General features: G+C 40.4%; 1 protein-coding gene across 1 annotated transcript in view; it reads left to right on the plus strand.

Annotated features, from left to right (window-relative positions):
* The window catches only part of TMC1 (transmembrane channel like 1), a 60582-nt gene that overhangs the window by 15469 nt on the left and 30381 nt on the right, over nucleotides 1-14732 (plus strand). The window contains exons 7-10 of the mRNA XM_087923214.1: nucleotides 740-830; nucleotides 3225-3306; nucleotides 4202-4308; nucleotides 6616-6714. Of these exons, the coding sequence (XP_087779340.1) occupies nucleotides 740-830; nucleotides 3225-3306; nucleotides 4202-4308; nucleotides 6616-6714 (379 nt within the window). The remainder of the gene's footprint in view (nucleotides 1-739; nucleotides 831-3224; nucleotides 3307-4201; nucleotides 4309-6615; nucleotides 6715-14732) is intronic.

The following is a 14732-nucleotide window of genomic DNA, read 5'->3' on the forward strand; positions in this document are numbered from 1 at the left end:
TCATTGTGGCAACATTGAAACAGCTTCAAGTACTGGACACCACATGCTTGGGGAGTTGTAACCCTACACTTGCAATTAATTATTAAGCCAAGCCATTTAAGGACAATTATGCATGGGCTAATGAAACTTTGATGTAGTGTGTGTTGGTAATTAGATTAAAGTTCCTTTAATTTAATAAAGCTTTCATGGGCTAACTCAGGGTGTACATTTGAGTCCATCCTGGGTTATTTAGAATTTATCCGGAATGCTGATTTATGGAAAACCCACTTCCGTATTTCCTCTGTTTTTGACACTACCTCATTTCTGTCTAAGGTTGCCTGTTTTTTGTTTTTTCTTAAATGCTTTTGCAAGTGGCTGAAGTGACACTTGGCATTATTTAACAGTTTAGTTCAATGGCTTGTTCACAGAACTTCAATTTCAAATGTTACAAGGTGTTCAGGGAGCTTTATATGCCTACAGTTCTAAGTACAGACATGTCATAACATGCCTGTCAGGAATTCTGTGTCAAGTACGTTTAACTGTGGAATCCTCGGTGCTCTCTGAGCTTGGTTATTTGTGGAGACATCTCATTACCCAATTAGGTAACATCATCAGTGCTAGTGAGTGTGGGTTTTGCTCCTTGTTTATATACAGTAGCTTGCCCTGATTTCTACTGTTTTCAGCCTGTTATCAAATAGACCAATGTTTTTTATTTCTGAAATATCAATGTATTTTTTTCTTTAAAAAAACTTGTTTATAGAGATGCCCAGCGTTTTGTGGAAAAATTTGAAGGGGCTCTCGGGAAAGGCAAAGGAAAGAAGTTTTATGCATATAAAGTGATGATGATGAAAGTAAGCCTAATTTTCTCTTTATTCAAACTGTGAAGTAGTTCAGTGGAAATAGCTTATTACTCCCTTCTCCCTAGATGCCTCTTCTAGACTGAATAGTTCCATTTTCACTAAGATTGCATTTAGCCTTTTTTTTTTTTTTTAAAGAGCAGGATCAGGCAAATACTGCAAAATACCATCCTGGTTCTTCAATTAAACTTGGAAGAGATAGGTGTTCTCAACCTATAATATTTATGAAAAAGAAGGAATAAAGTAAAATAAAAATGATAAGATATTTTTAATAAAGTAAAAAAAAAAGTAAAATAAACTAGATCAGCAAGTGCTTCTTGCAGATGGTAGGGCTTGAATATTAGTGAATTAAATTCTGATGATGTTTGAGTGAAATCACACTGCAAACAGTCCAAAGAAGAAGTGTGCAAAGTATTGATGAAGGTTACTAACATTAAGTACTTCAATGTGTATTTAGAACTGCAGTTTTAAGTACATTCATCCAGAGTAAATTATCTAGGAATAAGAAAAGAAATGTTTACAGAATAAAGTGGATTAAGCTGCATAGGTCAATTCGAATGTTTTGATAGAGGCACAGCTCTACCTGGCTTCAGGAGGTGAAAGCTATTGGTACTGAAAGGGCACAGAAACTTCCTGCTTTAAGTGTCTTTCACAATAGCTGAGAAATAGAACTTTTAGATAATAGGTAACTGTTTGTTTAGTGACTGTTCAAATTACAACCGTACTGAAAAATGTGACTTATCATCGTTTTTCACAGGCCCAACCTTTACAGCATCATCATGATCATGTGATCAAAGTTCACACACTTGGCAGGCTGGTTCATGTTTGTGACTTGTGCTGTGTCCCAGCAAAGGTCATTGTGATCACCTTTTGCGAACTTCTCACCAGCAAAGTCAATGGGGAAGCTAGATTCCCTTAGCAACTCGGTTTCCAACTTATCAACTGCAGTGATTCACTGAACAACGGTGGCAAGAAAGGTTATGAAATGGGGCCAGACTCACTTAATCAACGTCTTGCTTAACAATAGAATTATAATTTAGAACTTACCTTTATTGTCATTGCATTCCACGAATACAATGAAATCTGAAAGCTACTCCAGCACAGTGCCCCAAACACCACATCACAATCACACTACAAGTATTTAAAAATTAAAATAATTAAAATAATAATAATACTAATTAAAAACCTAGTCTAAAACCTATCTAAAACATTTAGTAAGTTAAATAGTTTAAAATACCGCTATAGACTAGATCACAAATGTGTTGTTTGATTCAAGACAATTATTGCCTTGGAAAAGAAACTGTTTCTCAGTCTATTAGTCCTCATTTTAAGACACCTATAAAGTCTCCCTGATGGTAACAGTTCGAAATATGAATGACCAGGATGAGGATGGTCTGTGGAGATTTTTAGTGCTCTAGAGAGGAGTCTGGTCTTCGCAATCTCTTCCAAAGAAGAAAGAGAGCAACCGATGATTTTTTGTGCTGTGTTTATAACTCTCTGGAGCATCTTCTTATCCACTACAGAGCATCCAGCGTACCATACCATTACAAAGTATGCCAAAATGCTCTCCATGGTAGAACGGTAAAAAATAACCAGCAACTTCTCACCCAGACCATTCTTTTTCAGCAGCCTCAGAAAGTGCAGGTGCTGTTGGGCCTTCTTTGCAGTGGCCATAGTGTGGACTGACCAAGTAAGGTTGTCGGAAATATGAGTTCCTAGAAATTTAAAACTATGAACTCTTTCCACACAATCTCCATTGATATATAGTGGGAGAGGCTCTGCTTTGCATTGTCTGAAGTCTATAATCAATTCTTTGGTCTTTTTGATGCTCAGAGTGAGGTTATTATAGAAATTTTGGGCTCAATTGTGGTCATAAGTCGAGGACATATCTGTATACAGATAGGTGAAACTATTTATATAACATCTCTAATTAATACAGCAGCTTGCTTCGGTGAGGCATCCAGTCTTCATTCTGAAAGAAAACACATTGTACAGAGATATTAAGCTGCATAGGTCAGTTCGAATATTTTGATAGAGGCACAACTCTACCTGGCTTCAGGGGGTGAAAGCAGTGGTGGGATTCAATTTCTTTTACTACCGGTTCTGTGGACGTGGCTTGGTGGGCATGGCAGGGGAAGGATACTGTAAAATCTCCAGTCAGAGGTGGGATTTGCTGGTTTTCCGAACTACTCAAAATTTCCGCTACTGGTTCTCCAGAACTGGTCAGAACCTGCTGAATACCACAGAGACATCACTGCCAAAGCCATTGCGACAAATGGGTTGTGTATGCATTATAGAAATAGGAAGAGAGGTGTATATCTCCCCTCATTTCCTTTACTTTCCATTGTTATCCAAATGGGCTACTGCGCAGTGTGATCTTTCTTTCAGAAATGGATGAAATTTCAGCGTGATTTTGAGAATTTTAAAACAGCCTGCATACCGTGGGAAATGAAAATAAAAGAAATTGAAAGTAAGTGACTGATGCTCTTCCTCTCCTTGTCCCTGTGGTAAAAATAAGTGGCATGCTGCTGTGAATCATACACAACGAAAGAAAAAATTAATTTTTCCTGGAAGCATTTGCAATCTATTCTCCTCCAATATATTTAAGGCAATGTCCTGTAAGAAAAAGTCAGACTGATCTCTATCTAGGTCAGTATTGCCTGTGCTAATTGTCTCTACTCATAAAAATATGCTCTTCCTTCACTGCTGATTCCTACCTGTATTACTTTCTTCAGCTCTTGTTGCAGTTTTTTTCTCTTTTCTTTTTGGTGTGGCAGAGGCACCGCACGCCAACCCTTTGATATTTCTAGGCTGGCCTGTGGGCCAGATATAAGCATCCTGTGGACTGCATCGGGGCCTGAAGGACTTGAGTTTGACACTCCTGCTATACAGGATGCTGAAAACTATTTTTCCCCAAATCCTGCCCAATGTTTGCCATATAAGCTTACATTTGTACTCTTCTGTGGGTTTTGTCATATCAATAGCAATAGCACTTAGACTTATATACCTCTTTATAGTGCTTTTACAGCCCTCTCTAAGCGATTTACAGAGTCAGCATATTGTCCCCCAACAAGCTGGGTCCTCATTTTACCCACCTCAGAAGGATGGAAGGCTGAGTCAACCTTGACCCTGGTGGGATTTAATCTGCCAAATTGCAGCAGCCAGTTGTCAGCAGAAGTAGCCCGCAGTACTGCATTCTAACCACTGCACCACCAAGGCTCTTTCAAATCGTTATGTTCATGGAAAAGTGTTATTAGCTGATATATCAATTTGTTAAATCTACTTAAACATTTTATCAGGTTTTTCTCTTGTAAAGGACAAGGAAAGTTTGTCATTTTATCTGCTTTTATCCGAATATTTCACAGGTCATTTTGGCTCTTCGGTTGCATCTTATTTCATATTTTTGCGATGGATGTATGGAATAAATATAGTTCTGTTTGGGCTGACCTTTGGTCTTGTCTTGGTGCCTGAGGTGAGAGCACAATTTCATTTCCATCTGCACCTTGTTGTCTGGTTTAAGTTATGTTAAAGACCTCTGCTGGTTTTGTTTTAATTTTAGCACAGTATTTTTTTTTATAGCAGTTTTAACAGTGAGGTGCCTATGAACCAGCTAGGCGCAGTGGATAAAGGAGCTGGACCAGGAGGGGAAAACCCAAACTCTTATCCTCCATTAGGCATGGACATTTCTTGGTGACCTTGGGTCCAGTTATTCCTTCTTAGCCCAAATCAGCATCTGTTATACAATAAACTGGCTGGAAAACAAAGCCCCTCATCACTCCATGCATTAATGCCAGGCAATGCCTGACAGTGACAACTGGGCAAATACAGTGCAATTAAGCCAGACAAAATGCCAAGAAAAATAACACATGGACCTTATAAAAAGGTAAAGGTTCCTCTCGCATATACATGCTAGTTGGTTCCAGCTGTAGGGGGAAGTGTTCATCTCCGTTACAAAGCCAAAGAGCCAGAGTTGTCCGAAGATGTCTCTGTTGTCATGTGGCCGGCATGATTAAATGCCGAAGGTGCACGGAACGCTGTTACCTTCCCAACAAAGTGGTCCCTATTTTTCCACTTGCATTTTTACATACTTTTGAACTGCTAGGTTGGCAGAAGCTGGGACTAGTAACGGGAGCTCACTCCATTACATGGCACTAGGGATTCGAACCGCTGAACTGCCGACCTTTCAATCGACAAGTTCAGCGTCTTAGCCACTGAGCCACCGTGTCCCTTATAATGGACCTTATAGCTATCTAGGAAACATTGACCTACAATTTCTATAAATCCCTGGTCTTTGGCTATGTTGACTGAGATTGATGTTGTATTTGGAGAGCATGCCAGATATAAAATGAGAAGTTCCCTCCATCTTTATTTTTTGGGTTTGTTTGCACATATAGCAGGGCTAAAATAATTCCTAGGTAACTAAGGTTTTCTGATATACATCTTCTATGAATAAACTTTATAAATTTGTCCATGTGTTTGTTTTGTAGGCCATGCTTTAACAACCTCATTTTATTTATTAATTATTTATTTATTGAACCTATATGTCGCCTACCTCTAGGCAGTTCACTGTTAATAAAACACAGTGTGAAACATTAAAACAATAAATAGTAACACTGAGTGTGGTTTAAAAAAGATATGGAGGGAAGGGAGCAAGATGCACACAGGGAAGAGGAAGGTGTTAGGCATCCAGAAATTGCCCATTGTAACCAATAACTCCGAGACAGGCATAATCTTCAATTGATTCCAAAACTGAAATTCATTCCCAGAGCATCTCACAAATTCCACCCTATCTCCTCCCACTTACTACACTTCATTAATCACGAAAACCAATTACTTGTAGTTGAAATTTCTAATGCAACCTACTAAATAACCTTGAATTTTTCAACCCCCTCCACCCCTTCATTTTCACAGAACATTCCTTTGGCAGCTGTGGAATCCCAGAGCTGACAGAGAGGTTTTTTTTTTATCTTAGCCCATTAACCACCTCCAGAATGACATGCCCCCTCCTCCTTGCCAACTCCCAGGCCAGTTAGCCAAAATTTCAAGCCCTTTTGGAAGGTCAAGGGTACGTGAAGATCTAACCTTGGGGGTGGGGGATGATGTTCCAAAGGCCAGGAGCCATGGTAGAAAAGTTTCTTCACCTGGATCCCATCAGCCAGAATTCCTAGATTGTCTGCAGTAGCCGGGGGATGGGCCAATCCAATTGCGGGGGTCAGATGGTTTCTAAGATAACCTGGACCCAGGCCATGAAGGGCTTTCAAGATAAGAACCAACACCTTAAATTGGAGCCTGGAAGCAAACTGGCAACATGTGCAGTTTGCTTAACAGTGGTGTAATATGGGCTACCCCAGTGGCCCCAAGAACTATCCTGCGATCTGCATATTCCGAATGCTTGTAAAGGGTAACCCCGTGTAGAGTGCATTATAATAGTCCAACAGTGAGATCATCAAGGCTTGGGTTCTTGGTAGACCTGTGATCCTTTAAGGCTTGGATCTCCTGCCTCCTAAAATGTCTTGACTAAAAAGATGACTTCTTGACTAAAAAAAAGCAACCTTCTCCTTCCCCAATACGAAATCAGCAGTTCTAAGGGTCATGAATATTTGAGATCACATTGATGTAACAGATCAATGATTTTGCATGTTGAATTTCATATGACAGTTCCAACATGTAATGTTCGATTTCCAACATAATGGAACAATTTAAAAAAAAATAGCCTCAGTCACTATTGGATTATTGATGTGAATACAGTGAAAACCATTCTCCCTGTTTTTGCATGCAGGCATTGATGGGAAAGGCATATGGGTCTTTGCCTAGAAAAACTGTGCCAAGAGCCGAGGAAGCAAGTGCTATGAACTTTGCCACTTTGTGGGACTTCAGTGTGAGTAGACAATTTTACAATCATGTATTACATTACGGCAATCATCTCATTCTCATTATGTGGGACGACACTCAGAATGCTCTTCTGGCCTATTGGCAAACTGACTAGTAATTTGGGAATTGTGTCCCAACGTTTGGAGAATATTTGACTGGGAAAGACTAGGCAGTGTTGGTTTTATTGCCTTATGGAAAATGTAAAACTCAAACATTGGCAGATTTCTAAGGGTTGTTAATTCCATATATGATATTTAATTGAATTTAGCAAAAATGTTCAAAATCATTTGGGGAACAAGAATAAAAATGGTCCCCAATGGGATTCAGTGGAATGTTTCTATAACCCGAAAGAAAAAAATAACCCACCCAGGATTGATTGGAATGATTATTCATTATATATGAATAATGAAAATGGAAGATCTCTCACCTCGTTTTATATTTATTCTGGAGACTTCTTTGTGAATTCCTTCAGGACCAATCCACGATGTTCAAAACTTCTTTGGGGAGATTTGCTTCAGGAGCAGGATGACTCTCTTGGATTAATTTATTTGGTCCTTTCTGCCTATAAGTCTGCAAGCTAACTGTCACAAGGAAAGTAAGTGAGGGGAGGGAAGAAAAAAAAGGCTTAGCTTCTAATCATGTATTGCACTCCTGTCTTATCACTTTTAGCGAGTAACTCCTTGGGATTAACAGTAAGCTACTTATGAGAGTTTCCAAATTACTCTGATGCAATGGGGTTGGAGGAAGCAACTGCGTGTGGGAGATGTACCATTCTTGTACTTTCTGTAGTAAATATTTGCTACATACAGCCTGTCCTTTTTTGAAAACCAGCATGTGGTCAGTAGCTGCGCTAAGCCTCTGGCTCCGTAGGCAGCTTCCTCCTGTGTTTTGCCATCAGAATTTTTAAAAAATTGCAACACCTCCCAAGCAATGAAGCATGTGCAAGGCTTGAGAGTGAGTCCACCAACTCAGATGGGATGCTCCACAATTTGTCTTTCTGAGGGATTGTTTGGATGATTGGGATCTTCCAAGCTCCGGTTTGTTTATGTTACTTGAGTTTCTGGACTTCATCTTCCTCAGTTATCTATGATTCTTTCTGATACTGCTAGGAGGCACAGTCAAGGGCAAGAGTGTAAGTAACTGGATGCAACAAGGGTGATTGGTTCATGCATGCTACCGCTTCCCTATCAGTAGTAGGGGTGAAAACTAATATAGTCAGGCCCAGAGAATTAAGTTGCCTGTCCTCCCCCTCCCCCATACTGCAGTTTAGGTAACAACAGCTTTCCACATTCAATTCCACTTTTATTTTTTCACCCACGTGTTATCAAGAGCAGGACCAATGGTGGGATTCAAAATCTTTTGCTACCGGTTCTGTGGGCATGGCTTGGTGGGCATGGCTTGATGGAAGGGCAGGGGAAGGATACTGCAAAACCCCATTCTCTCCCCACCCCACTAACCTGCTTTCCAGCTCCGTTCTCCTGTGCAGGGCAACAAAAGAAGACCCAGCCAATCAGCTGGGACCCGGGAGGCGGAGAATAGATGGGGGCGTGGCCAGTCAGAGGTGGTATTTGCTGGTTCTCCGAACTACTCAAAACTTCCGCTACCGGTTCTCCAGATCTGGTCAGAACCTGCTGAATACCACCTCTGGGCAGGACCTTCCTCCATGCTCCCTAATTAGTATTCTAGGCTACAGGAGAAGATAAAAGGTCCCTGGATTATAATTCACAGAGATTCTCAAATTTTGGCAGTTTCTATTTTCTCATAAGGTTTATTTTCTTCCTTCCTTCCCTCCCTCCCTCCTTTTCCCTCCCTCCCTCCCTCCTTTCTTTCTTTCTTCCTTTCCTCCCTCCCCCCTCTCCTTCCTTCCTTCCTTCCTTCCTTCCTTCCTTCCTTCCTTCCTTCCTTCCTTCCTTCCTTCCTTCCTTCCTTCCTTATATTTATGAATAGAATCTCAAAAAGGGGAAACATCCCAGGCCTCCCTCAGGTCTTACATCCTCTAGTCAAGACCCAAAGATGCCTGGATACAGTGGTCCTTGACTTACAAACTCTATCTTTTAGTGACAGTTCAAATTACAATGGCATTGAAAAAAGTGACTCACGACCAGTTCTAAGAAGCATTGCAGCATCCCCATTGTCATGGGATCTGAATTCAGGCGCTCGGCAATTGACATGCATTTATGATGGTTGTGGCCACCCGAGGTCATGTGATTGCTGTTTGTGGCCTTCCCAACCAGCTTCTGACAAGCAAAGTCATTGGGGAAGCCAGATTTGCTTAACAACACTATGATTCATTTAATAACTATGATTATTTGCTTAATAACAGTGGCAAAACACATCATTATGTTGGGTCAATCATTTAACAACCTATGTCTTCATGATGTAGCCTTCAAATCAATCCCAGTCCCTTTGGAGGGCAGTTTATATCTTTCTTTAGTTCTTCTAGTTTAAAAGTAGCATTTTCTGTCTTCTTTCAGCTGGAGCTTTGCCTTATGAATGATCCTAACTGATAATGTTCATGACACACAATTGTCATGCAAAATAGATTGGCAAGCTTTTCTGTCACCTCAGAAACTGAAGAAGGAGCTCAGGGGGACCCGAAAAGGAGAATCCACAAGTCATATCTGCAAGCCAGGAAATATAAAACTCCTCACCCTGACCAATTATTATCTCCCTGTATGTGATATAGAGAGAGGTGGTACTTGTGTCTTTTCTGTGACCAAAAAGAATCAGCACTGGTCTTTCTTGTAGAGATTTTCTCCAAATTCTTCGGTGGTTACTAAAGACACTAAACAACAGTACAATCCCAGGAGAATCGGTCTTACATGCTCTTCACACCATTACTAATACGTTGTTTTCTGTAAAACTGAGGCACTGGTTTCAATAAGTTTAAAAGTCATATAGTACAATGTAGAGCTTGAGGGATTCCTCCAGGCTAAATTCAGAAATTCTGGTGTTAACCTTCAGAGGGAAATATTCATCCAACAAACACACAACGTTGTTATTAAAAAAAAGAGAGCATCTTTTAAAAAACGCGGATTCATGAATCAAGTAGAAAGGCACTTAGAGAGAGATTATAAATTTGTTTGATGTATAATTTTTTGTCATTTTTAATTCGTTTGTTTTTAAATTCCCTTTTCCTTTTATATGAGTTTATATTTTAATGATTGATGTTGGAAATTAATAGTTATTATATATTTAAAAAGAAAACTGATGGACAGAAAGAAAGTATAATCAGAAGGTGCTTCTCACAAGAATGAAATAGCCATAGGAACTTTATACTAAATGCATGTAGTATCTCAGTGAAGTTGTGAGAGCCTGTTAGTGTATGTTCTGACCAAGGCTTTCTGTGACAGTAACAATCACACACTGTTCCCAAAAACCTTTTTTTTAAAATTTCAGCGGCTGTGAATTACATGCATTCACAGCCCATAATGAGTCCCAAACAGTTTATGAATAGTCCAACAGAAGTCTGCCACAGTCTTTTGGGATAAGGCTGATAAGCACCCATCTTTATCTCTCTTGAAATGCTGCCAATGACTAAATTGCCCATTAGCTGTACAAGGCAAAATGGAGCACAAAGTCAACACAGAGCTTCAGATTTTAACCGACCAGAATGAACAAAGTTGCTTCCTGCAAAGGCTCATGTCCCTTTGTTCCTCCTTTATGTCTTATGGGAGGAGCCAATCATCTCCAAGCCTTACTCCTGAGTTGCCCCTTTTGTCTTAACTGTTCTTGCCTTCTGGCAGCTCTGCGCAAGCGTACACTGGGAACAGGCTCCCCCTGTTCTTCTGCCTCACTGATGTCAGATTCTGGAGGCTCCGGAGTCAGCACATAACTCCCAGATGTCCCTGTCTACAGAGATGTCCCCCATCTCTGTGTCTGACGCAGATCCCTCATCCAACCCCTCCCCAGACTCCAGGACTGGCCCATGTTCCTCCCCACTGTCCGACTCTGCTTCTAGCTCCACAGGCCACCAGCAGACCTACAACAGTGTAGTGATGAAAGTGCTGGTCTAGAATCCAGAAGACTATGAGTTCTAATCCTGCCTTAGACATGAAAGCCGGTTGACTTTGGGCCAATCTCTCTCAGCCTGACCCACCACACAGGTTGTTGTTGTGTGGAAAAATAGGAGGAGGAAGGGATATCACACATATTTGTCACATTGAGTTGATGAAAATATATTAAAAATATGGGATAAAAACGGATACAAATAATGAAGAATATATCAAGAAAAAAGTGTGAAGGCTACTAGATCTGGGCTAAAACAATCCAGATGACCAATAGTAAAGAGATGAGTTTTCTCTCGCTTTGCTGCCATCTAGGAGTTGTTTGGGTTTTGTAGGCCAGATATGATGGAGAAGGTGCAGAGAGATGCCCACTGTGAAATATATCCATGATACTATTGTTGCATTTATACAATATGCTACACCAGACTGCAATCAGATTATTCAGTGGTTCAGGTACTATGACAAATCTGCCACTGTTTTATCATGCTGTGTGAATAATCCATTGCCTTCTGATAATCTGATTTATAACTTGTGTACAGCATTCTATGTGAATGACCATGACTGGGTGAACCATGGTTGTAGATAATTTGTGTACCCTTGCATACTCTATTTTATGTTCCTGGCCAAGACAGAACAAGGACTTAGATGAGCCCACAATGATTTGACTTTTAAGGGCATAGCTTAGAGGTGACATATCTGGGCTACAAAAATCTGGATGGCCACCAGAGATCTCTTAGAGTTTGTCTGATGTTTTGCAACAAAATCTACTAATCGTAGCTTACCTGCTAAAAAGTTCTGTGGCTCATCCGCCAGACACAAATGGAAGAGTGGAAATGTTGGTGGTTGCTGCCACCCAGTGTCATATATTTCTGTTTTCCTCCTGTCCCTCAAACAGTTTTGGGGAAAAAAAAAAAACACGTAGGGAATCAGAGAGAAAGCAGAACAAAATTGTGCTGCTTGTTGAAAAATCCACAAGGAAATTGTATTCGTCTCCATTGCTGAGTCAGAATTGTTGCCTATACAAACAATGGTGACTGGGCTCACACATTATTCTAAGCCAGACCATACATATTCTACATGATAGTTTTAGAACAGCTATGCCATAGTTTATCAATGTTAATTAGTTAGCTCATTAGGCTGCCCAGCTCTGCAACAACTCTGAGTGACATACATTTATATTTTACTGCAACCTAGTAGAACTAATGTTTTTTTTGTTTATGTTTAATATTTTAAAACACAGTACATGCATAGTTTAACATTGCTATTAGATCATTTTTATTTGTCGGGATTTCTCACCTTCAAATTTACTAACATGTAAATTTGTTCAAACTGAAAAACAAAACAAAACCATTTTTGCAATAGCATCTGTCTCTCTTTTTCCAGGAAAGGGAGACGGATGCTATTGTATTATTGCTTATAATCTCAGATGCATTTTTATCGGCGTGCACCAGATGTGCTTCAATAGAATAGAGATGAATGAAAAGGAGAGGCAAAATATGGAAACTCTGGAATTACAATGCAACATTTTAGTTCATCTGGGAACTGGAAGAAGAGGGTACTGGAGCAGAGAAAAGTAGAGGAACAGAAACATTTCTTAATGCATAAAAATGCAGAGCCCATGTAATGCTCAAGGTACCATGTTCTTCAGGCCAGTCTGTCATTGATTGATTGATTATGTCTTCATATTGGTGTTGACTCTTAACAACAACATGGAGTACATTTTTTCCATGATGATCTGTCCCTAACCTGCCCTTTCTTACAATGTTGCATCCATCACCACTGCAACTGAGTTCCTCCACCTCGCTGCTCTTTTTTCCCCATCATTCCCAGCCTTCTCCAGAGAGCTCGGTTTTATCTATGCAGCCCAAAAAAGAGCACCGGAATATTGCAGGCAGGAGCTGTCAGCAATATTGTAATTTGTTTACATATTTTTTTTCATGTAAAACTCACAGTCCATTGCAACTGTGTCCATTGCAAGATGTGTGCAACTGTGCCACATCTGTTCCCTGAGGAGGAAAAGATCTGCATCAAAATTAACTCCTAATTTCATAATGAGCCGAGATTAATTGGAGACAAACACCAACAGGGTTATTGGCATGGAATCATGGCTTAAAATAGAAGTTATGATCCACAGAAGCAGAATGAGAAGCTCTCTGCGTATGTTCTTTTATCTATATTGTGGCATCAACAATTGCTTGCCGTATACAGTTGCTGCCATGTCTCAACATCAGTCGAAATAAAAAAACACTATGTCACATGGTGTGATCAGGATTGTTTCATATTGGAAAAGTATATGAAAGTAGGAAACTACGTAGGGATGAAAACAGTGCATGGAAGTCATTTAAATGGTTTTCAATAAAGGAACAGAAGATGCTGTTGTCAGAAACACAGTTCAATGTTTTTTAGACACCTTCAAAACAGAAGTGGTATTCAGCAGGTTCTGACCAGTTCTGGCGAACTGGTAGCGGAAAATTTGAGTAGTTTGGAGAACCGGCAAATACCACCTCTGACTGACTCCTTCCTCTCTATTCTCTGCCTCCCAAGTCCCAGCTGATTGGCTGGGTCTTCTTTTGTTGCCCTACACAGGAGAACAGAGGTGGAAAGCAGGTTTGTGGGTGAGGAGCAGAGGTGGTATTCAGCAGGTTCTGACCAGTTCTGGAGAACCGGTAGCGGAAATTTTGAGTAGTTTGGAGAATTGGGAAATACCACCTCTGACTGGAGATTTTACAAGATCCTTTCCCTGCCATGCCCACCAAGCCACACCCACAGAACCGGTAGTAAAAAAAAAATTGAATCCCACCACTGGTGGGGAGGGAATGGAGATTTTGCAGTAACCTTCCCCTGGAGTGGGGTGGGAATGGAGAGTTTACGGTATCCTTCCCCTGCCATACCCACCAAGCCACACCCACAGAACCAGTAATAAAAAATTTTGAGTCCCACCACTGCTTCAAAAAAGTCAAAGACACAAAGATCAGTGACATATTTCATTCATTCATTTATCAAACTTGTATGAAAATAAAAAAGGGATCTCACTTGACCTTATTAACACCTGGTGAACAGCTTTTCTAAATAACAGCAGAATCAGGCCCATCCTAATCTCCAGGGGAACCTCACTCCAGAGGGTAGACATGCTATAGAGAAGGTACACTTCTGGGCAGGATCCTGATAGATGACATTGTTTAATTAGGAATAACAATAGCACTTAACACTTAAAACTTACATACTGCTTCACAGTGCTTTACAGCGTCAACATATTGCCCCCAACAATCTGGGTCCTCACTTTATCGACTTCAGAAGGATGAAAGGCTGAGTCAACCTTGAGCTGGTCATAATCAAACTGCTGGCAGTGGGCAGAATCAGCCTGCAATACTGCGTTCTAACCACTGTTCCATGAGAGCCGATCCTTAATTAAAGGAACCGGGAGCAAGTTAAGTCTGCAAGATTGAATTGGCTGGGCAGATACTGTGGGAAGTAGTCCATGTCATATAGGTTTAATGACCTATAAATTGAATTGAACTTTACCTGGAAAGACACTAACAATCAGTCTTGTTTGCAGAAGTGTTACATGGACATGCTGAGGTATGCCTATCACTCCCCATATCACTGTATCCTGGACCAGTTGAAGGTTCCAAATGATTTTCAAAAGCAATCCCATGTAGAGTAGGTTATATTAATCAAGCTGCAAGATTACCAGGGCATGTGTGAATGTTGAAAGAACCTCCTGATCTAGGAACAGGCACAGAAAGACCACCTTGAAAGAGGAAGTGCAACAACCCCATCCAAAGTCAAAGAAAAAGTATCTTGAGAACTCCTAGAAGCCTTTAAGTACCAACACAATCAAAAGCCTAGAGACACTTGTTTTGGTAGAATTGAATTGGAGATGGTTCTTCCTCATCCAAATCCAGCTTGTTTCCTGGCATAGGGACAGAACTTTGATGGTCTCACTTGACTGGCCCGAAGTTAAAAAATATAACTGTTAAAAAAACAGTTGATTAATTGTGGCATAAGATATTGAGCC

The sequence above is a fragment of the Pseudonaja textilis genome, chromosome 2 (assembly GCF_049901715.1).
Source record: "Pseudonaja textilis isolate UNSWEBS1 chromosome 2, rPseTex1.2, whole genome shotgun sequence".
Taxonomy (NCBI): Eukaryota; Metazoa; Chordata; class Lepidosauria; order Squamata; family Elapidae; genus Pseudonaja; species Pseudonaja textilis.